A 24,503-nucleotide genomic window follows, 5' to 3' on the forward strand; every position below is an offset into this window, starting at 1 on the left:
AGTGCCCATATAGCACTTTTTTTTTGAAAAGTAATGATTTTTATCATAATTTCAGTTATTTCGGTTAACCGATTTTTTTTTAGATAACCGAATAACCGAATTTTCACAAAAAAAAAAAAAAAACCGAACCGAAAAGAAACAAACCGAACCGAATTAATGAACCCTACCCAAGGTTGCTTGGGCAACAAGGCACGCCCACCTTGGGCACCCCATGTGGGTTTCCCAATTGGGTGTGTCTTGTTTCCCAATTGGAGATTCCAATTTTGACTAGTTTCCTTAGTTTTTGGGATTTCTCTAGAAACTTTGGATTGTACGAAAGGCAATTGAAAACTCTATAAATACAAGACATAGTGCTAGAGTTTTTTAGAGCTCTCCCATAATTTCATGTGCTGGAAATTGGTAGAGACACCCCAAAGTCTTTCTCTTATTCTTCTCTCTCAATTCCATCAACTAGTTTTGTCTTTTCAAGGTCAAAGACAATCTTCTAAGTAAGCTCCATTGTTCTAAATAATTATTCTCATATTATAATCTGATTTAGATCAGATTATAAAGTGAACAAAGACTTGTACACAAGTTCCTTTGTGCAACAAAAGGAATCCATCGATTCAACTTGCGGTTTCGCGTCGATTAGATCGTCGGCAGATTTTCGATAAGTAGATTAAGCGGAAGTGTTCTTCTCTACAGCAACTAAAGGTATTTAATTTATATTTGTGTTTATTAAATCACTATAAAATCAATTAGGCCCTAGAAATTCTGGGTTAAAGCAAAAATTTTGTTATACACTGTTTATTCTTCTGCTACATGTAGCGATTTTGCTCGGGATTTTACAACATTTTCTAACAAATTCCCCCCAGGATAATGTGCCCCCCTTTTAACATGGTTTGACGTCAAAAAACGTTCAAGTCTGCCCACAATTCATGTTAAAAGGGGAAGCATCATCTACAGAAGGGCGAAAAAACCATCTCCCTTTCTTTCTTTCTTTTTTCCTTTTTTCATTGATTTTCGAGTGTAACCCAACTCTATCGCTCTCACTCACTACATCACTAGTTATTTCTCTTGACCTTGATTCATTCTAACATTCCCTTCTTAAATATAGCAAGTATTTGTGGTCATATACCTTCTATTAGAAGATAACTCATAAATTTATCTCGATCTCTTAATTATGATCAAGGTTCAAATATTTGTATGGGTCAGCTTATTGACTAAAGATTCTTTTCAAGATAAATATTATAACATGGCTACGTAACTCCATAACTACAAAAAGTGGCCGACATAAACAACTCTCTCTCTCTCTCTCTCTCTCTCTCTCTATATATATATATATATATATATATATATATATATATATATATATATATATATATATCGATATATCGATATATCTATTATATTTATTCATGTTATAAAGATTCTTTTTCAAGATAAATATTTAAAATCCTCCCCCCTCTCCCTCTCTATCGAGGGTTTGTTTATAAATCTTCCTTTTGTACAAAATCTTTATAGAGAAATCATCCCTCTCCTGCTAATTATGCACAGCCTATACAAAATATGGATTTCAAACCTCTCATGTACTCGCTCTCTCTCATAATTATTTTCCTATTATAGAAAAATCCTTACAAACTAAATATTTAAATTTTTCTCTTCGCCTCGCTAATTCATAATGGCTCCACATGTTCATTCAACCCTTTGTTTGCACTTAATGCTTGCAAATAAAATCTCTCTCCCTCTCCCTCTCCCTCTCCCTCTCCCTCTCTATAGCACCACATGATATGCAAACAATTCATTTACACAGCCCTTTTTGAACCACATAAGAGATATCACGAATTCATTTACACAGCCCTTTTTGAACCACACAAGAGATATTACGAATTGTTGTAATACAGAGAAAGATGTAGAAAACATAGGAGAGAACATGACCAGTCGTGGGGCTTATATTATCTTCATCAAGTGATTACAAGTTATGTACTAACATACAATTAGGCTATTACAAAACTGCCACTAATTAAGAAATAGACCATAATGACAAGCATATATGTGCCATAACAAAACATGTGACTTATGGGCTATTTCTAACACTCCCCTCAACCTGAACTATGTTTGTGAACATGTACAACTAGTCACAAAAAAATGCAAATGATGACCAATTGTGAGACCGTATTAAAAATGCCTGCTATGTGGTTTTTGCTTGGGAGAAAAAGCGGAGTCATCTCATCACTTTTCATTCCTCTCCGACATAATAGAAATCAGTCTCCTATCTGTTTTGTTTACCAAAAACACTGGACTTCTTGATAATTCAATTGCACTTTATTAATGGTTTTTATATATGAAAGCATTTATATATTTTGACACAATTTCCCTAACAAATCATTTCCATGGTAGCAAAAGTCATGAATATATACATCGCTTCCGAACTATATCTTGCAATTGTGCAGTTTTCTTGCCGCTTCATCAAATCAGACAATCATTCACCATGACACAAGATCCTATAATTGATCTACTGAAGAGAAAGCCACCTGCCCAATCAATATTACTGCAAAATCTCTCATCAAGGCGCCGTTTCCAAGGCGGTTCTCGCTTGTTGCTTTACTAACAGAATAACAAGGGCTTTTCTCGCTTGTTTAGTATTGCTTTTCATTTTGATATGAAAATCGAGTCTCGGATCCAAGGTTTGATCCTACTTGTTGTTGTTGTGAAAATGCATCAAAGATAGTATATCATCTTATCTCCACGTGGTGCGCATCACATTCTTGTTGAGTTAGTGATATAAAATTACTTAGAATAACTTATTTAAAAAGGGGCATTCTTGGAATGTGATTTTATAAGCTCACGAGCTTTTCCCTACAAGAAAATGGGTTTTCTCTCTCCAAGGGTTTATTCTTCTCCTTCACTTGCAAGGGCTTTGATCCGAGGTTGTGGGGTTCTTTCATGGTGTTTTTGGGGTTGTGAAAACATTGTAAGAGGGACTTGGATTTTTTGCTTGGGTTGCAAGAAGAGAGTGTTGGTGGGGTTTTCACCATTGTCAGAGAGGTAAGGGTTTTAACCCTTGTTTGTGATTTTCCATTGTTCATAGTGAATTTCTATTTGCCGGATTGCCCGTAGAGTAGGCCAAGTGCTGAACCACGTTAATCTCTTGTGTGTCTTGCTCTCTTGTTTTCTTTCTTTATTTCACTTTTTGCATACACTCGTTTGGGCAAATTCCGTTGGTTACCAGAAGCTATTTGTCATTGTTTGCTTTAGTAGTCTCTGATAACCGAATTTCTAGCGGCGTGTTATGACAAATTTAGAGAATAGAAAATTTCTATTATTCTTGGATGAATTACAATGGATCTCAAGGTGTGCTTATGTAGAGCACCTACAAGATAAACATAGAAAAAAATAAACATAACCAAGGCAAGAAATAATTCTAGAAATCCAACGTAGTAAGATTAGCCTAATTGCTAATTTAAGCTAGCTACCTAATCTAGCTTAGTTACCCCATTCAGCCCACTTGCCTAATCTAGCACCATGGTGATCCAACGGTGTGAATTCAACATAATCTGACTGTGAGATCTCACATATTCTAACATGCCCCATCAAACGTATGTGGATTGAAAAATCAACATACGTTTGACTACAATGCAATTCCCCAATAAGAAAATAAAATTTTCTCCCCATAAGAAAATAGAATCTTTTGATTTGAAGAGCACTGTTGAAGATTGATGTTGAACATCCCCTGATGTTGTTGCTGATGATAACCGATACTGAATGCCGAAGAAGACTCCGCTTGTTGATGTGTTGCGAAGAGGGCTTAAAAGTCAATAGATCATAGCCTCAAATGAGCTAGATGATACTCAAGCATCGATGGGTGAGTAGATATGGGTCACTATGAACCAATGTCGGAATGGGCAAGAATTGGGTCGCTATGGACCATTGCCGGAATGGGCAAGAATTGGGTCACTATGTACCAATGCCGAAATGGGAAAGAAATGGGTCACAAACCAAAGCCTTGATGGGCAAGAATGGGCCACGATGGGCAAGAAATCATGGGTCAGCAAGTGCCGATCCTAATGGAATTTGACTCTCTCACGCACAAACCTCAAAGAATCGAGGTCCCTCAACTGAGTAGAGTAATCAATTTCAGGCACGTATGTCGAAGAAGTACGTCAACTGAAATAGGACAAAGAAAAAGGGATGGAAAAAATAAATGAAAAGAAACGACAACAAGCGGCTTGAAAATAAATTTGGGGGTTATATTTTTCATATGTGTAAATTTTCAAGAGTGCAAGAAATGTTTCTTTCAATGTGCAAATCAAATGGGGGTTATATTTTTCATAGCGGGAGGGAATCCAAAATATATGACGTAAGAAATTCAAGTGTAGAGGGTGCAAGTAATAAAGTTGGATCAAGTTAATATATATACTCAAGGGAGTGCTGCGTTTACTTCTTCCATGTTTCAAGAGAGAGTGATGTCATTTTCCAGCACCTCATATTGGGCATAGAAAATAAAAAATAAATTAGAAAGCAATGGTTGGAAAATCGCCCGGGAAGAAAAGGAGTGTGATTTCTCACCGCCATCTCACAACCACCAAAATGTTAAGGGTCCGGTGGAATTGGTGAGACAAAGCTTCGACAGGACAAAAAACCAAGTAGTCCATGTTGAACGTAACATCATCAAAATGGAAGGAACATGAAGTATTGAAAAATAAACAGTACGTTGCGCGGCTGGACAACAAATGCAAATCAAGAGAAAGAGAAAAGGAAGATGCCAGTGGTGCTTGGGAGAGTGATGGATTGACGATGGCTCGGCGGACGGCCGTGGTTTGATTATTTGTGCAACTAGTAGCATCGGCAACAGCCAAATTATGTTGAATTCACACCGTTAGATCACCATGGTGCTAGATTAGGCAAGTGGGTTGAATGGGGTAACCTAGCTAGATTAGGTAGCTTGCTTAAATTAGCAATTAGGCTAATCTTAGTACGTAGGATTTCTAGAATTATCTCTTGCCTTGGTTATGTTTATTTCTTTCTATGTTTATCTTGTATATACTCTATATAACCACACCTTGAGATCCATTGTAATTCATCCAAGAATAATAGAAATTTTCTATTCTCTAAATTTGACATGGTATCAGAGCCAAAGGTCTCGAATTCAAACCTCCCAGATAGCAAAAATCCACATGCGATGGTCGGCCCAAAGTGGGATCACATGTGCCACGTGTTTGCCATGCAAGGGAGTGTTAAAGTATAAAAGATAAGTTACGCCTTTCCCCAACAGCTTAAGCTTTTGGAGAAGTTGGTAAGTTAACATGTTCTTGCCACAACAATTCCGACATTACAGAAGGGGAATTGAGTTGAATCATGTCTATGAGGTCGGTTCGAGTACAGCTAGTTTGAGAGCAAATTGACTGAAACAAGTAATTGATTCAATCTTCCCTTTGTTGTCATTGAAATATTTATCAATCAAAAGGGCACCTAACAATGAGACTATGATTGAGATGGCAGATCAATAGAGTAAACGAAGACATGAACATTCACTGATATGACTCTCAATCTAGTCACATAGTAGACTCTTGATGCTTGATGATTGAACTCGGGTCTCCGCACACCTTTGGTACTTCCCAAATACTTTCTTCGTCCTCACTCTTTCGTTGTGCAAGTCAGTGGGAAGAAAGTGAACGGGGCTAAGCTGTATTCATTTCCTCACAAGTTACAACTAAGCGGTTAGAGTCTCTTCTCCAAGCAAGATACACGGCACTGGTGGAAATGCCACCTTGATTGATAGTACTACACACTTGATATCTGTTACTCCTCGTCCCCTGCCATTAATTTTTTGAGTCCAACAATCAGTTCTGGACTAAAAATCCAAAACAAACATGGCCTGAATGATCAGCTCATTTGATATCGCGGGTGTGCACAACCGCAACCTATTGTCACTAGCCCTACCTTAAGCATGCCATCCCAGGCTCGGATCAATAAGGTGACTTTTGAAGCTTTGCGAAGAGATGTCAAAAGTCTATTTTTTGTATGTACAAAAGTGGGATAACTATGCAACATGTAACCAGGGCCATGTGAGCCAATTTAGCCTTCCTAGTAGATTAATACTACCATATATGTACTTGTACCATTGATTCCCGGAAGATATTGTCGTAATGGTTGACAAAATTTGCCCACAACTCTGTACATGTAGCGTATGTGACTGATGATTGAGACAATTGATATGAGGGGACATGACAGAGCGATCCAATGGGTTTCGTCCGCTGCTAGCTATCGAATGGATATCTCATTTGCAAAATGAATGTATATATATGTAAAGAATCAAATGACTTCCATACATCTTCGAATGTCAGAGATCTAGATTCATCGGATGATGGTGGAACACATGTAAATACTCTGAGCTTGTGGCATTATCATGTTACACGAGGCAATTAGGTCGGTGTGTAATTGTTTTCCTTACCTAAACAATGCAAGCTTATGTCCTGTTTGTTTTAGATTATTATTTTTTTGGTAGGTTAGATGGATCGAAACTGCGATCTCAAGGTTGAAATAGAAAGACTCAACCCTTTTGTTTTAGATTTTGACAACTGATTGTGTGTCCAAAACCAATTATCGGGCTGATTCCAATTATCAGTTTGGGCCTCACAATAAGTTTTCAAAATCTTAAACGAACAGGGGCCTTAAAATTATTTCTCTCTTCTTGAAATACCCCCCACTCAACAGATTCACATCATCAACAAAAATTAATCTCACTTGCTTTTAAATTGCAAGAAATTGAATTTTAAAGTGTAACAAATTGAACAATAACAAGAACCCATCACCATTTTGGCCACCGATTTTGGCACACCATGTTTTAATAATTGCACAAACTCAACTTGTCTTTTTTTTAGTTGGCTTTTGAGAGTTTTTTTGGAAACTGGTAATAACCTTGGACACTAGTTTAAATTAAAAGACAAGATGAGTTACTGCACTTATCAAAACATGGCAGTTCCAATATCAGTTGCCTCATCGATCTTTTTTCTCACTTTTTCGTCTTTTCCCTTTCTCCCATAGCTTTCCTAAAAACCCTAAGCACATAAACACAAAACCCTAAAATTCCTCACTCCCATGTGATATATCAGATACTTTATGCCATGATGTCATGTTACAACAATATCTTTTTCGCCATATTTATAAAACCGATTAATTTATACAGGAATAGTATTATGAGAAACCTTAAAATAAGACGCATCTAAGAAGCCTAATCTAGGTCCGGATAAAGAATTTGGATAAAGCCCACATTCAGTGTGTGTGCCCATATCAATATTCGGTTGTATTCTACTATTCTCACGGTAAGAGCTTCTCACCATATCAAATCTCATTAATTATTCATTTTTTAACTTATAGCCCTGAAAAAAAAAAAAAAAAAAAAAAAAGGAAATGCGGAAAAATGAGAGAGAGGTTTCTAAAATAGTCCTCACCTTTCTTTGTTACTAATCATTTCTATTTCCGCGCCGCCCTGCCCTTATTTCCTCAGCCTCTACAAGCTTCAACTTTTTTCAGGTATCAGAAAAATCCCTAATCGTCTTTCCACTGTTTGTTTGATTTTCCTATCTGTACTGGTTAAATTTTTTTTTTCCCCCTACCTCTATTGTTTATCCATTTCTCTACAAATCAAACATTAATCAAAATCAGTGGTTAGGTTTTAGGTATAGATGTTTGATTAAGGCACTTTGTTCTATGTATTTTCTTTATTGATTTTCTGTTCAATTGGATTCTTCCCGTTCTTATCTCTATAAATTTTGATGATTTTTATCTCATGTTTAATCTCTTTCTATGGGAAATGGAGTTAATTTATTTGTATGTTTGTATGTAATTCAATCTAAATATAGTTGGCTTTTTTAAAGGTAAAATTTACATTCCCTTTAAACCCTATCTACCTATATAGTATCAGCGAATGCGAAACGTATTATTTATTCGATATGATTGTATGGAGTTAATTTACTTGTATGTTTGTATGTAATTCAATCTATTTATAATTGGTTTTTTAAGGTAGAATTTATATTCCTTTTAAGCGCTACCTACATATATAGCATCAAAGGATGCGAAGCATATCATTTCTTTGAAATTGATCAATTTATTATCAATAAGGATTAAGGACCAAGGAAGCAGGATTCTTCCCTAGGAGCCTTCGATTCCCGCTTTCGATTTCCGTTTCGATTCCCGCTCTGGCAACCTTGAGAAGGATTCTTCCCTGGGAGCCTTCGATTCCCGCTTTCGATTCCCGTTTAGATTCCCGCTTTCGATTTCTGCTCTGGCAACCTTGTTAAGGACACACTGATAGTTGATCTCATTTGAAATTTTGTTGTATTTTGCTTTATTTTCCATAATGAAATTTATCTGGGAAGCCTTTATAGCATTAGATGATGAGAAACATATAATTTCTTTGATACGTATAATATTTTTTCTTTTCTTTTTGAGGCCAATAGTTACATTTTTATAGCAAGATTCTGTTCAATTGGATTCCTCGATTTCTTATCTTTATAAATTTCGGTTTTTGGAGTATTTGAAGATTTTTATTGCATTTTTAGTCTCTCTATGGGAAATGGAGTTAGTTTGTTTGTGTGTAATTCAATCTATGTATAATTGGCTTTTTAAGGCAAAATTTATGTTCCTATTAAGCCCTACCTACGTATATAGCATCAGAGGATGCAAAACATATCATTTCTTGGATATGTTTGTATGGAGTTAGTTTACTTGTATGTTTAAAATTTACGTTCCTATTAAGTCTTTCCTACCTATATAGCATCGGAGGATGCAGAACATATCATTTCTTTGATATTTATAATTTTTTTGAGGCCAACTGTTAACATTTTTAGGACAAGCTTTTGAAATTGATCAATTTATCATCAATAAGGACACTGATAGTTGATCTCATTTGAAACTTTGTTGTATTTTTTTTTCCACAATGGAATTTATTTGGGTTCTGAAATGCTTTATGTTTTCTATCACCAAGAGGTTAAAATGGCAGGGAAGTCCAACAAATCCCGAAACAAAGGAAAAGAGTCGCATGGTACGAATTCTTCGGAACAGGCTTCACGCGAAACACATGCTGTTGTTTCCTCTTTGCCCTTGGAAGATAATTCTGGTACTACAGAGTCCTCTAACATTGACGCAAATGGAGTGGACAACTCTAATTTAGATGATAAGTCTTTGGTAATGGATGAGTCACTTGATGCCAAGTCAGAAGTGATGGATGCTTCATCAACAACGTCAACCAACCGATCTAAGCAGGCTGAAGGTATACTCACTGTATTTTCTTTCGATGGTTTTGCTGCTTCTGTTTGGTATTTACTTATTCATTGGTACTTGTTTAGTTGTTTGTCTCATATATATTTAATGTTTGGTTGCTTTGGCAATGTTTTTTAATATCAATACACTCAAGAATGGTAGTTTTCAAAGCCATAATGGTTTCGTAGTTGTTGCTTCTGTTTGGCATTTACTTATTCATTGTTACTTGTCTGTCTCAAAGATTTAATGTTTGGTTGCTCTGGCAATGTTTTTTAACATCAATACACTCAAGAATGGTAGTTTTCAAAGGCAGAATGGTTTCGTAGGTAATCAGTGAATAAAATCTGATTCATTAACAGCACATAACCCAAATTTTATTATCTCCTTTGCTGGTAGAGAGTTTAAATGAGTTGCCAGAGGTACTCCCTAGTTGGGTCAGAAGCTTGCTTTGGAAGTTAAATTCTTCTCATTTTCCAAATTTAGGAATAGTTCACTTCCACCATGCGTCCTCTTAATTAAGAGTACACTTCCTTTTTAGGTGATTATTTTTTCGTAAAAGAGTATATTTCCTTTTCGATGATGTCAAAGAAGTGCACTTGTAACTTTAAAAGCTCAAGTTTCAAATAAAACTTGTACGATTTTCCCCCTAAAAACTTAAAATTATATCTATATGAATAAAACTTGGAAAACAGTACATCCTTGAACCTTATAGTTCTAATAAGCTGTAAAATCTTCTTTACTACTTTTATCCCTAACCTACCTTTTTTTTGCATCTCTAACCTATCCTTCATTCCTTATCTACTATAATCTGATCTTTTTATATATGCTTCTTGGCTACTTCCAATGAGGCTTATTACATACTTCATGTTGACATCCGATGCCCGCTTCATCTTCCCTGATGTTTACTCTTTGGAGTTTTTTCTTTCTGCATTTTATCTTTTTTAGTCCTCTTCCTGCTTAAGCTTCTCGCACTCCCTTCCGACTCTGGAGACTATAGTTTGAACAACACATTTATTTGGTATTAGGAAATAAAAAACTCAAATGGTTTCAAAAAAATCACATCAAAATATCAAATGTAACATATTGAGAATTGATGCAACATGAATCATTTTTGGCTATGCGATGCTATGCCACAACTCCATTTTTTAATTTTTAATTTCTAAATTGGGCCAAATTTTACGCAAAAAAGTAAATCTGCATTCTTCATCTATTCCACCCCACCCCCTTTTGTTGGTCTCTCTAAGAAATACATTTATTTGTATTTCAGTGCCAAACTTAGCAGTATGCCAAATTTTGCACACAAGTGAATTTTGTTTTTGCTAGGTAATCTACATTGTATCAAGATGATTTAGACATTAGCTTCCTAGTTGGTCTCAGTGTGTCATCACATGTTTTCTCGAATGAATTGTCTTTGATTATGATATGTGAATGCTATTGAGAATGTAAAAATGCTACACGTATTTCAGATTTTCCTAGCAACTTTGTTTCATAGATGTAGTTCCAAGCTTCTTGTTTCGCTTTAGGGGTCCTAGTGGCATTGATAATATTGCTCTCTAGTTACTGGATTATTTGATTTCTTATTCTCCCGTTAACCCTGTTTTGACATGCCACCTCCACATCTTACGACGCTTTTCTTTTTTGGTACTTGGAAGAAATTCAAGTATCTTTTGAGGTCACTTTTTACAATTAATGAGAATGCTCTGCTGTTACATTTTCTTGTAGATTTATGTTACTCATAAGTTGGAATATTCTTGTAATATGTAATTTTGACAGTTTTTTTTTGAGGTCACTTTTTACAATTAATGAGAATGCTTTACTGTTACATTTTCTTCTAGATTTATGTAACTTATGAGTTGGAATATTCTTGTAATAAGTAATTTTGACAGTTTTTTTGTGAATTCTTGGGGAACAGGTGATTCTCATCTTTATCCTGTTTCTGTCAAAGCACAATCAGGTGAAAAGCTAGAGTTGCAGGTCAGTTAATTTGATCAGTGCTACCGATGATATTAATACGACATTGTGTATTTTATCCTTGGAAGAGAATTACTGGTAGCAAAATCTAAATTTAGTTGCTTTATATTGAGACTCATTTCTAGTGCTATCTATGTTGCATGGATTTGGATTCGCGTGTCAGGATCTGACACGGATTTGAAGTTTTGGATTCGGCAAGCCCACAAAAGTAGGATTCGGATTCGGTAATTTTTAAATAAAATAAAATTTTCAAAATAAAAAATTTAAATATGTTTATATATATATGTATGTATTTGCATATGTATATATTTATGAAAATTTTGAGGGTAGAGGGTTGTTGCGAGTTTTGTACTAAGAGAGTTGAAGGAGGAAGGGGGTCGATATTCGAGGGTCGAGGCACTAGGGTTTTTATTAAAAGAGTACGGGTTGTGCTTTTATATAAAAAAAGTTAAGAAAACACATTTAAAGGGAAAATATACAGGATTCACATTTTAAAAGAGACAACAATGAATCGGATTCGCCTGAACAAACAGGATTCACGCAGAAAAGAGCAATGATGAATTCGATTCGCCCGAAAAAAGAAAAAAAATTCGTGCGGGACACGGCTACGACAAGAATCCGGCTTGAATCCATGTCCGATTCGCATGTGGAGACGTGTCGACACGGATTCGGCATAGGGGGCAAAAAATCCATGCAGCATAGAGTGCTATCATGTTTCTCCTTTTAATTGGATGGACCCTAACCTGATCTTTCACTGCTAGTGAATTTACATTTCCCATGCTCGGTTTAAAATTCAGTATTTTATTACAGATACTCACATGTGTACCAATACGTTCGTGCAACTTACATGTGGTAATTGACAAATGTGGAGGGTTGAATAAAAATCTGTGGATTAAACTGCCCAAGCACTTCATTGACAAATGTGAAAAAATAAATAAATAGAAATTTGTGGATTAGACTGCCCAAGCACTTCAAGATTGGTGTCTTACGCATTTCCGTTGTTTCAAAATTAGTTCGTAGCCCATGTTGTACCCACTTTCACATGAAATACAATGGAGCATGTTCATAACTAAAGTCAAAGGTCCAGTACTAGGTGGATATTTTACCCTTTTTGGAAAAAAATATTTTACCTTATTTTGCTTTTTCTGGAGGCCCAGGAAGAGATATAATAGTATAAGTCATATGCCCAGAAGACAACTGGCATTTGTCACCGCCAACATTAAATGGAAGGCGGCAGTCTCCTCGATAATGAGACCTTCTTGTTTATCTCTGTTAGAAAGAAATCTAGGGTAGTATCACTTGTTTCACACATCATGCATAAATCGTGGGGCCCATTTATTGGCAGTTATGGGTGGTTCCTTATACAAAGTAGTCTTTTGGGTTTCACAGGAAGAGGAAAGGAAATCACACCTGCAAAGGTTGAAAAATGGATTCAAGCTTATCCACCCCCCTGGAAGTTCTTACCTTCAAACGAAGAAGGACGGATACTATAGATTGCTCGACGTGGATTGAGAATCTGAGAGAAATTAAAGGCTGGAGGTATGATGAAACCAAAGCCTCCATTGAATCACCCTCTCCTAGAGAGATTGTCAAATGCTCCATCAAAAGACAATGGGACAAGTCAAGGAAGACTATTTGCAAAATGTTGAGGAGCTCTTTCCATTGACAGGCACTTGCAACGTTAAGGAAATTTATTTGCCGGTTTACAAACTTCCCTTCTTTAAGGCCCGATTGGAGGATGAGAAAAGGGGGCGTTGACTCAGTTGGGAGGCGAATCGTCTTTTGTGTATCGGAAAGTTAGAAGAACTTATTGCTGTCAAATCGGACCCGATGGAGGAAGTTCCTGTCCCTGAGTTTGCCATTGTTTTCTTCTCCAAGGAGAAGGATTGGAAATCGAGGTGGACTTTCTTTTGAGGGAACTTAGAAAGTGTTTATAGAAAAGGGAGTGCTGTTTGAGTCAGTGTAGATATAGTTAGGTTTTTTGGGGATTTATGTTCATTTTGAAGCTTGGGTGTTTTGAAAAATTAAGGAGAAGAAACGTTTTTGATGAAGGGGAGCTTAAATGGGTGTTGTGGATGCAATGTTTTGAGGGTTTTTGCTTCAATCCTGCAGGCTTTTCAAGATCTTCGAGGGAGATCGCACAAGAGGAAGTTTTATCATAAGGAAGGACTTTCAAGATCTTCGTTGAAGATCGCAAAGGTTTTGGTAGTTTTAATAGGGGTTCTTTTAAGATGATTTTCTAGGAAGATCGCAGAATTTGAAACTTTAGTATTTTTGTTTTGCATGGTGAATGTAAAGGGGGAAAAGTTTTGGATTTTTCTTTTAGGCTCCTGGAGTTATCTTCTAGGCCCTCATACGATGTAGTTTCATGGGGGACTCCTGGTCCCTTTCTCATGTAATTCTCGTATGATCTATCAATATATTTCTTGTCACCTTTCAAAAAAAGTCATATGCTCAGAAGAGGAGACTAGAAAAGATTATTAGAAGTCAAAGCCCTAGAGCACGGAACTAGAAATCCTAGAAGTCATTTGCACTTTTTCTTATCGGACGAGCTAACCTAACGAGCTTCCCTTCTACTACCCGAAAGAGGAGTTTACCGCTGCCTATGCCTACATATTCCACTCACTCTATTCTCTTTGATCCTATTCCAAGGCTTGGGAACGGGACTTGGGGGGCCTGTTACAGTGACATGGCCCTTTTAATTAATGCCCCTGTTTATTGCTTGAGTCAAAGGTTATAAAGGTTGTGGATCTAAGGAGTTTAGGTGACCTTTCAATTGGGTTAGTGCAATAGTGCTCAGCATGTGCATCCTTCCTTTTGTTTTTTGGAATGGTAGCCAATTTCATTAAAAGAAAGACCGAGATGGTCAAATTACAGAAAAAAGAAACAATGGGAGGCCAAGAAACAATGAAAAACAAAAGAGACAGCTAGCAACAAGGCATCAAGGAGGTAGAGAATCGTAAAGAGCCAAATCCTCCAAGGTAACACCATCTCTTGCCGCAGGGCATCTTCCATCGAATTAGCAGACCTACAAATATGCCTAAACAGAAATGATGAGGATCCCATCCAATCAAGCATTTCGTCGAATAGATGGTCAAATCACCAAGGGTGAGAAGCCAATCCGTTGAGCCAACGAATAACACTTGAGGGAATCTCCCTCAATCACCACATTATTTAACCGATCATTAGCATGTGTGTCCTTCTACCTTGTTAATTGTGTCCTTCTCCAAAGGTTCAGCAGCATATTTTAGTATGTATGGAACAAAAATAAATATTTTCATGTTATAAAAATCTAATGCTATGCATGGGTTGTTCCTCATTTTACGGTCCTGAGCTGTCATATAACTTTGGGGGGTAGTATGTAAAAATGTTTTGGATTTAACTGGTTGCAAGTTTTCAACCTATATTTTCTTTAATACTGCAAACAGTGAAAGGGAAGATTATCTGGAAAATCCAGGGGTGGATCTCCTAGTTTCCATGATGTTACCACATAGATTTGGAAAAATACTTTGAAGGGAACCTCAAGGTACCCATCTGTTGGCAATATTTCACCTCTCTTCTGCTATTGTGCGTTCTCAATTTCTCATTTCCCACTGCTTGTTCATCTTGGCATTGTAAACTTCATTGTTATTTTTATGTGAGCTATTATTTTTCTCACATATGTGTGAATCTTGTCATGGTGTCATACCAATGTCATGCTTGATATTCAATTCCAACTTAGATTTTACTTGTTTCCTTTTTTGTTCTGAGTTAGAATGAAAATTTTTCATGCTTTTACTTTTCTTTTTGCACTGAATTTTCTGCATGAGTGCTTACTTTTTATGTTACAGTTGCTGCCTGTTCAGTAATAGCAGTTCCAACTTTGACACAGAATTCGTCTCATTTCTGTTCAGTACTTTATACAGTTGGGGCTCTAGTAATTAATATTGTGAGAGACCGCATTTTATATAAGGTATTACATAGTATTAATTACGAGATAGGTGTTGTCCAGCCCTCTACTAGCTGTGTGACACTTCCTCCGTCCAACTCTTTGTTCTTCCCTTGCCCATGTCTGTGGTGCACAAGGTTTTATACTTATCTATCTGGCAGTAAAAAAACTCGATGACCTCCTATTGCCACTGACAAGCAGGAGTCTAGTTCTGTTGCCTTGCCTGCATCTGCCGTTGGTGTCGGTTCCACTGAGTCAATGGCTGTTACGACCACCACAATGAATTCCGGTGAAGAGACTAAAGAATGTTTTCTATGTATCTAGATATAATATATGCTTACATACGATATGCACTTCGAGAATAACATTATTGTCCATTTATATTTACTCGGAACAACGTTTCATAAGAAAATACTCCCCTGTATCTTATTTCAATGTTTTTTTTTAAAGTACTAGAAATAAGAGCATAAATTACCGCCATAGGATTTGTCAAATCATTCTATCTCAAGATTGTATCGAACTCAGTTCCCTCCCAACTTGCCAGAGTATGGAGTATTCTTGCTCCCCCAAGGGTGTGCGCCTTTGGGTGGTCGGCCCTGCTCGATAAAATTCTCACAGTGGATCACTTACGAAGTCGACATATGATGATTGTGGATCATTGTGCCTTATCCGTGGACGCGGGTGAGACTGTCTCCCACCTAGTTGTTCACTGCAAATTGGCTAGGTATGTTTTGTGCCGGATCATTCCAGGTTTGGGATCTCATGGGTGTTCCCTGCTTCATTGCTTGACCTATTGGAAGCTTGGTCTATGGCCCCATGGAGAAAGAAAGGAATAATTCTGCGGAATTTGTCATTGCTTGCCATCTTATGTGTTCTATGGAAGGAGAGAAATGCTTGGGTTTTCAGAGGTGAAGTAAAAAGTCCTCATTTCATTGCCATGAAGGTAATAGCTCTGTCTATCTCTTGGGCGAGGATTCTCCCTGAGTTCAGATTTGTGTTAGCATATGATATATGGCGAGGATGGTGTGAGGTATGCTTAAGTGATGAGCAGAGACAGACCATATCTTCTAGGTGGGATCCTCCTGAGCAGCTGAAGTTGAGCTTTGATGGATCCGGTATGGGAAATCCGGGTCCTGCTGGGATAGTAGATCTGCTTCGAGATGAGTGGGGTGTGACCCTCTGGTCATTTTCGGGTCCCATCGGCATTTCACTCTAATGAGGCTGAAGTTAGAGCAGTCCTTCAAGGGATCAGGTTTTTAGAGTTGCACATTGTGAATAGTGTGATAGTTGAAGGGGACTCCTTAAAAGTTATAAGGTGGCTGAAGGGGATTCTCTCTCCTCCATGGTGATTTGTTCCGTGGTTTGATGAAATCAAGGATTGAGTAGAAGGGTCCTCAATTTCTTTTTCTCATGTTCAAAGGTCGGCTAATTCGGAGGCGGATAGGCTCGCTAGACAGGGGTCCAGCCCAATTCTCTTGAGTTCTTTGATTTTCTTTCAATGAAATTCTCTGTCATTCAAAAAAAAAAAAAAATTTTGCCAGCATAGGAACAATGCTAGTTCCTGGTTAGAGCAATAAGATGCAAGAGATTATAAATTTATGGAGCATTAATTATTAGAGTCCCAACTGTATTTAGAAGTGTTCTCTCTTGCAGTATCTTTCTAAAAATGCTTAGTACTGTTACTGAGACTTATTGATATTGGCTTTTGGTACGCAGTTAAGCCCAGGAGATTCTGTTATGGATCTGAGACAGTTCCTTCTTGATGCTCCAGAGACTTGTTTCTTTACGTGCTATGATTTGATACTCCATACAGAGGGTGGTTCAGTTCATCATCTAGAGGACTATAATGAAATTTCTGAAGTCGCAGATATTACTACTGGTGGTTGCTTCGTGGAAATGGTGGCAGGTATTTTAAGCCCGTCTGATCAGTACTTTTGTTCTTGAGGTATTTGTCGGCCCTAAAAGGGATGCATCTTTGCAGCCTTGTATGACGACAGATCTATAAGAGCTCATGTCCGCCGTTCGAGAGAATTGCTTTCTCTCCCCACTCTTCATGCCTCTCTGTCAACATCACTTGCATTGCAGCATGAGAAAACACAACAAACAACTGCAGGTTTGATATGCTTGGCTCCATTCCTGAGTTTTCTGTTATTCATTTATTGTGTCAATTTTCTTCCATTCTTTCTTCATTCCTTTATACACACTTCGTGCATTCAAGGCTTCAAGCACATCGTGAGATTCTTTCTTTACTTACGGCACGTTAGGCTGCCAGGATTTTTTTTCATGATAAATCGGGGGTCTCCAAGTGGAGATGAGGGTGAAGTGGCTAAAAATCAGGAAACTAAAAACAGGAAACTAGTGTATCCGGTGACGAGAAGTGGCAAAAATCAGGAAACAGTCAATCAGATTTTGAGTAGAGTTTTTTGTTTCCTGATTTTTAGCCCCTTGTCACCACTTGGAGGGAGACGTTAGTTTCCTGTATTTTGTTTTCTGATTTTTAGCCATCTCACCCGCCCAACCCCTCTCTCACCTCTTGGAGGCGCCAGTTTATCATGGAAAAAATTCATGGCAGCCAAACGTGCCCTTAGTGTCATTTTCAATCTGCGTTTTTTGTGGTTGCTGCTTGCAAGTTTATTATTTTCATCCAGACGGGGTAAATAGTTTTCTGTTATTTTTTTATGGTTGTTAGTTTTCTTTTGTAATTAGATGCAGGGAAAGTTGAAGTACCAGAGCTTGGATTGGGTTTCATGGAGGATATTACTGGTTCTCTTTGTAATTTGGTCTCATCTTCTTCTAAAGAGATCAAATGTGTGGAGAGCATTGTGTTTTCTTCATTCAATCCTCCTCCAAGTTATAGGAGGTGAATCTCTTTGTAGACCTTTTCAAATTCATAAATTCTTTTCATGGCTCGTCTTTGTTTGACCTTGTTGTTGTCCGTTTAAATTATATTTTGACCATCTGCCTTTGGGTTAGACTTTAACAGCTTATCACTTTTGGTTGTTTTCGTATCTCCTGGATCATCCTACATCAATCCTATCTTCTATGTCCGTGATGGACTTTCTATAAGATTTGCCACCTAGATGCTATTAAAAAAAAAAAAAAAGATTTACCGCCTAGATAAATTTTTATTATTTCCATTAGAATATATTTTGCTGAACGTGGATTCCTTATTTAAATTTATTAATTAGATGTGCCGTAGGCCTCACTTTGTGGTTTTTGCCCCTTTTCACTTGTTCAGTCTTCCACGTAACTATGAAAATAACCGTTCATCCTTTTCGAAGTTAAAGTTAGTCACTTTTTTACTGCTAGTATAGCTGAGCTGAGTCTATATGCATTCAAACTCCTGTCAGCTTTCTTTGTCATTTTAGTACCATTTTGAGGCATTGGACCTCCTTCCCTGTCTGTCTTCTACTTGCAATCCTGTATATTATGCAGAATGAGACACTTTTTGCAGTCTAGTTGTGGGAAAACAATAAGTATTTTACCATATTCTGTTTCTATCATTTTCAGGCTTGTTGGAGATCTGATTTATTTGGATGTGGTAACTTTAGAGGGACATAAGTTTTGCATTACGGGAACCACAAAGATGTTCTATGTGAATTCAAGCGCGGGAAATATACTAGACCCAAGGCCAGCTAAGTCTGCTTGTGAGGCAATTACACTTATTGGTCTTCTGCAAAAGATTAGCTCCAAGTTCAAAAAAGGTAGTGGATACTTGCGGAAACATCAATTGTTTTGCGGGTAGGAAGGATACCTTACCTATCCAGTTGTTGAAATCATTCAACATCCATCTGAAATCATTAACATACATCTTAACTTCTTGTGAAGGTTTTCGTGAAATTTTGGACTGCAAGGCCTCTGCACACCCTTTTGAGAATGTCCAATCACTGCTGCCAGCAAATTCATGGCTAGGATTATATCCCATTCCTGGTAAAATTATTTATTCGAGTTATATTTAGTGTGTCAAAATCTTGTTTTAAACAACTTTTTTGACTTCTATTGTTAAAAGATGCATTGTCTTTTCCTTCTATTGACAATGGAATGTCTTCTATAGGATATGTCTTGGCTATGAATGGTCATTTTGCCTTATCTTGTTATTGCCATTTGAGAAGGATACCTTCCTGAAGCCTGATATAATTTGACCTTTGACTGTTATGAAATTTCCTTATCCGACTTTTATAGTTTTATCAAAACTTTAGTTCATTTTGTAGACATGGTTTGGCTTTATTTTTTTGGAATGCTTGCTTATAGTCCTCTGTTTTTTTTTTTTGGTATGTCCTCTGTAAGGGCAGACTTCTAATTTCCAGAGCTTACAATGCTTCTTTTAGGTCCTTAAGCCTTTGAGTCATGCATGTAATTTCCTAGCTAAACAATTTAAGAACACCATTCTAAATTGCAAAATGTTATAATGAAACATTTTTCCTATACATGAAGGCACGCTTCACATAAACCTCTACTTAGATATGAGAACAATAACAACTTGAATAATTCACTAAAATGCCTGATACATTTGTATTTCCTGTGAACGATCTTTAGTCCCAGAATATGTAGAGAAGTTAAAGAGATAGAGATTATGAATTTTGTTTGGTGAGTAGGGAGAGAATTCAAATTCATAGATTGTAATAAAATGAGTAATGACTTATCTTGTATACAACTTAGAACAAAAGACAGTATTACCCTTAATGAAAGGTATCACTAAATGTATGACTATTTCTATTACCCCCCTTCAAGCAGATTTGTTCCTTGGAACATACCTTGTTCATCAAATGATTATGATGATCTTCTGTAAAACATTTTGTGAATATATCAGCTACTTGATTGCTATTTGAAACAAGAAAAGGAAAGTTACCTTCCCTCACAAAATGATAGTCTATCTGTGTGTTTTTTTTGACATGAAATATCGGATCTCATGAAAGCTTGATGGCCCTCTGATTGTCACAATTGAGAACATGAGTGTGAAGATCCTAATGAAGTTCCCGAGACCAAGTAAGTCCAGCGGTGGTAGAAGCCATAGCTCCAGAGTCAGTTGCTGCCTCTAGGCACCATGCTGTTATTACCGCAATTTAAAAACCACCCATAAACCTTCTAGTATGAGGACCGCCCATAGAATCAACATCTGAATAACCATCCACTTTTTATTTCCTTGACATTATGGTTTCAATAGAACAATCCATAATGACGATCACCTCTCAAGTCAAAGGGATTCATTACATCCATTTGATGAAGTTTCTATCCAAACTTAATTATGTACTTGGAGAGCTTGGCATGATCAACATCTATGCCAAGCTTGAGGGGCAGTGTTGATGTGCCTATTTGGTTTTTATGATGGGCCCCATCCTACGAAAGGACGTTATTGTAATGTGTATTTCTCTCACTAATATAAGTACAAGTGACGAGAAGTCGTGGTCTTTATTCAAGAAAGTCCACAACTTCCTTTCTTCGTACTCTCCTCTCCGTCTTTCATCTTCTCTTCTTCCTTTTCCTCTAATTCTTCTCTTCAACTTATAGGTATAAAATATAGAAAAATATATCCAGAATTCCAGATTGTTAGGAACAAAACGAAACTGTATATGTATATTATAATAATACCAGGAAATAAAAAGTTACATTAACTCATGTATCTAACGTGTCTTTCCAACAATTTTTTTTATTTTTATACAATGACAAACAACTCCCTACTTTGGTACACTTGCTAATATTACGAGGGCCTAACATGCCTTTCCAACAATTCTTTTATATATATATATATATATATATATATATATATATATAATGAAAAACAACTCCCTACTTTGGTACACTTTGCTAATATTACAAGGGTTTTTGGTTTCCCATAAAAAAATATTTATTGTACATCCCATCATGCCCTTAGCTTCTATGTTTTAAATATAAATTTATTTCAATAATGAATCATGGTTATCTATTTGTTGCTTCTCTTCTATTGCTACAATAAATAATAAATAGTATTATATGATACCCTGATACCTTTTAAAAAATGCTGAGATTACATGTTGTCCACTTTTATGTCTTCATATGCTCAAATAGATTTCTATGGATTCTGCTGTCCTTAGATCATAAAAGGGATGCTGCTAGAGCCGAGGATTCACTGTCCCTTTCATATGGCAGTGAGCTAATTGGCATGCAGAGAGACTGGAATGAGGAATTACAGTCGTGCAGGGAGTTTCCTCATAAGACTCTTCAGGAAAGGTGTATTTAGTCATACCTATTTTTAGTTATACAAATCCATTTTATTGAGTTCTTTTTCGTTCTCTTGCAATTATTTTTTTCTGACAACATGCACTTATCCTATCATTATTGGTTTGATATTCATATTCCCAAGTTTTGATAATGGACTTTCTCTTTTTAGTGCTTCTTTAATAAGCTCTTAAGGCTGTTAGTGTGTTACAACACCCAAAAAGCTATCAAGCCAATTTAAAAATAGTAAAATATAGATAGGAGTGCAATTTTTACAGCAAAGAGTGCTTTATCTTTTTTCCTTATTATAGGCCTGATCACCTCGTTCTGGATTTTTTTTTATATTCTATTTGAGATTGTTTGAAATTGCTATTTCAAAAGAAGGGGTGAGTGAGGACTGAGGGAGAGTGAGGACCGAGAATATCATTTCCCATATTTATAATCTGTACTTAAGAAAGTTCCCATCATCTAGTGGCATAGAAGTGAATCACGAAAGTCTTCTTTATCGCTTACGATGAGCTTGTTGTTGCAGGATCTTGCGTGACAGGGCTCTCTATAAAGTAACTTGTGACTTCGTTGATGCAGCAATTAGTGGTGCTGTTGGAGTCATCAGCAGATGCGTACCCCCTATTAATCCAACTGACCCGGAGTGTTTTCACATGTGAGTAGAAACAAATAGAAGTGCTTACATGTTCTTTCCTGTAAATAGTTGAATATTTATATTGATTGGAAAATAATTATGTAAAGTTTCTCTTCGACCTCAATCTGTTGACTTATATGTTAGCTGGCGTCTTCTCCTTGCATTTTTATCTTGAATTTTGCCAATTAATTTTGCTTGCACAATGGATTAGCAAAAAGTCAATCCGTTTGTAAGAACACCGGTGCAAGCTATTTAATTGGGTACGAGTTGTTTGTGTTTGGACAGAGTGTTCTAATGATATTTCACAATATATCCGACTTTTGAGAAAAATATACTTTTGATTTTGAAGTGACCTTGTTTCTTTTTAATCTTAAAGATTTTTTTTTTTTTTTGAATAATTGGGCTTTTTATTATCCATTGGAAGCCCATGAGATGTGCTTTTAATGCCAGTTGTATTTTTTGTGAAGATCTTGAATTATCCCATATTGTTCACTTCTCGTTTGTTTTTTTTTTTTTAATCATACCTTTCTTGCAAAGAAGCTAATATGACTCCAATATGCTAATGTGAGAATCTGTAATGGTTGTGTCATTAGCTGTATTGCTGACACCACAGCTGTCATCTTCTGATTTGGGTTGGTTGACATCATCTGAAATGTCTTGATTTCTTTTATCTTTTCTTGTGATTTTCCACGATTTTCTGAGAACACCTAATCTGCGTTTTTTACTTTCCAAAGAAAATAAAAAAATATTATTTATTTGCAATTTTTTCAATGACGTGTAGATATGCCATTAGTTGTTGGTATTAGTTTGTGACCGAAAAGTGGAGAAGTGCTTTTTTTTTGAAATGGAGTGGAGAAGTGCTTTTGGAATAAAATGTATGTGGAATCTTGAAGTTTTGTTAAGATTTGAATGGTTTGTGTTCGAGACTCGAGAACCATAAGGTACAGTTATTGCCTCTTTTCTTGTTTACTTGGTTTTTCTTTAAAAACTTGATTGACTAGATGAAATTCGTATTGGCTCTTTTTGATGGTTGAAGGTTTGATCTGATTACCTTGTATTAGTACATAAGAAGATTCATCATTTGGAGTCTTTGTTACTAATTGGAGGGATGCTTCATCTTTCAAAAAAATAAAATAAAATTGGAGGGATACTTCAGGCTATTAATCAGAGACAGAACTTGGGCGTGAAAATTCGTGCAATTAAGTTGAATGGTCCTAATTTCCCCCCTTGGTTGGAGTGCATCAAAATGTTCATTAGCAGAAAATTTAAAGCTGGGGCATATCAATGATGCAGTGTTTATGAGTAGTGGGAGGTGATAATGAGACCATGATGTCCTGACTCCTGATCGTTAGTGCATAATTTTTTTAACGCGTCACCAGTTTGACCAATCACTTGTGTGAGTCCTAGACAACCAAAAGGGGCTGCTGAAAGAACATTTGGCCACTAGATATTTCTATGCTTTTCTAGACTCGGAGTTCTTTGGCTAGCATGAATATCATCGGATTAGCGTTTTGAAGGGCGTTACATAATTTTTTTTTTGATAGGTAAGCTGGGATTGAAACCCTGACATCAGGGTGAAAGAACGTAGTCTTTACTCTTTACCAACTGAGCTAGAGGCTCAATCCCGTGGTTCATTAAACTTTTGGTTGACACATGCAGTGGCTTCAATCTGTTCAAGAACTCTTTGACTTTGTTATGGAAGTTGCAGAGAGGGAGGAACCACCATTAGTGTTTAAATGGACAACAAAGTTGTGGTGACTTATCTCCAAAATGGTAGCTAATAATGTTGTTTTGGTCTCATTGGTTGCAGTTGCCACCAGGAGAGCTGATTTAGTGATTTTATCTTCTCAATATCCTGAAACAGCTGCAAATACTGATCGATTCATCTATGTGCAATCGTCTTTGGAAAATTTGGGGTGGAACTTGATGGTTAGATTGTTCTAAAATAATGTGTAGATAAGCTTGACCACTGCTACTCTTGTAGGTTCAATTTTATTTTCCGTTTTTCTTCTTTTTTTATTTCAAGAAACTACTGAACTTCCCATTGAATGGGATGCTTTCCTAGCTAGGCTTCCTCCGTAACGGTCCAGAGGTGCTATTTATTTCTCATATGCTTTTGAGGTCTTGAACCATTGCGTTGATTTCAGTTTGGCGATGAGTTCGATTTGCCCCTTATATTATATGCTTTACATAACTCACGATGACAATTTTGCTTGACAATTTTTTGATGTAAAATTGTTGCCTAAGGCAGCATGATTAAGTAAACTTTGCATCTATTATAGAACCAATGACTTTTAGGGTCACTACCGTGCCTCCCGCCTTTTCCAGGTCATTGTCTAAAGTCTAAACGATCGTATTAACTTATTTAATATACTGTCTACATCTTTTAGCATGAGTAGTTATGTTTCCTTTACTATACTGTCTGTATTATTGTAGTGCATCTATAATATATACTAAACATGTTTCTTTCCTTTGTCATTCGTTTTCTTTCCATGGAAAATTCTTATTGGAAAACTTTTTCCATGG

The 24,503-nt window shown here is 36.6% G+C and overlaps 1 protein-coding gene across 4 annotated transcripts in view; it reads left to right on the forward strand.

Annotated features, from left to right (window-relative positions):
* The first annotated feature begins 7,361 nt into the window (after positions 1–7,361).
* LOC143893049 (clustered mitochondria protein-like) overlaps positions 7,362–24,503 on the forward strand; it is a 61,516-nt gene continuing 44,374 nt past the window's right edge. For 3 of the 4 annotated variants that reach the window (XR_013255692.1, XR_013255693.1, XM_077397998.1), the window contains exons 1-10: positions 7,362–7,515; positions 8,969–9,253; positions 11,156–11,217; positions 16,859–17,048; positions 17,124–17,255; positions 17,849–18,002; positions 18,653–18,846; positions 18,971–19,072; positions 21,214–21,349; positions 21,870–21,998. Coding sequence is in view for 2 of the 4 variants with exons in the window: in XM_077397998.1 (XP_077254113.1) it covers positions 8,977–9,253; positions 11,156–11,217; positions 16,859–17,048; positions 17,124–17,255; positions 17,849–18,002; positions 18,653–18,846; positions 18,971–19,072; positions 21,214–21,349; positions 21,870–21,998 (1,376 nt within the window). In the remaining 2 variants the exon portion in view is untranslated. Of the gene's footprint in view, positions 7,516–8,966; positions 9,254–11,155; positions 11,218–16,858; positions 17,049–17,123; positions 17,256–17,848; positions 18,003–18,652; positions 18,847–18,970; positions 19,073–21,213; positions 21,350–21,869; positions 21,999–24,503 lie in introns of all 4 variants that reach the window. The other variant, XM_077398000.1, reaches the window with a different exon arrangement.

This window comes from Tasmannia lanceolata, unplaced genomic scaffold, assembly GCF_043159265.1.
Source record: "Tasmannia lanceolata isolate RefF3 unplaced genomic scaffold, GAP_Taslan_0.1 ptg000015l, whole genome shotgun sequence".
Classification (NCBI taxonomy): domain Eukaryota; kingdom Viridiplantae; phylum Streptophyta; class Magnoliopsida; order Canellales; family Winteraceae; genus Tasmannia; species Tasmannia lanceolata.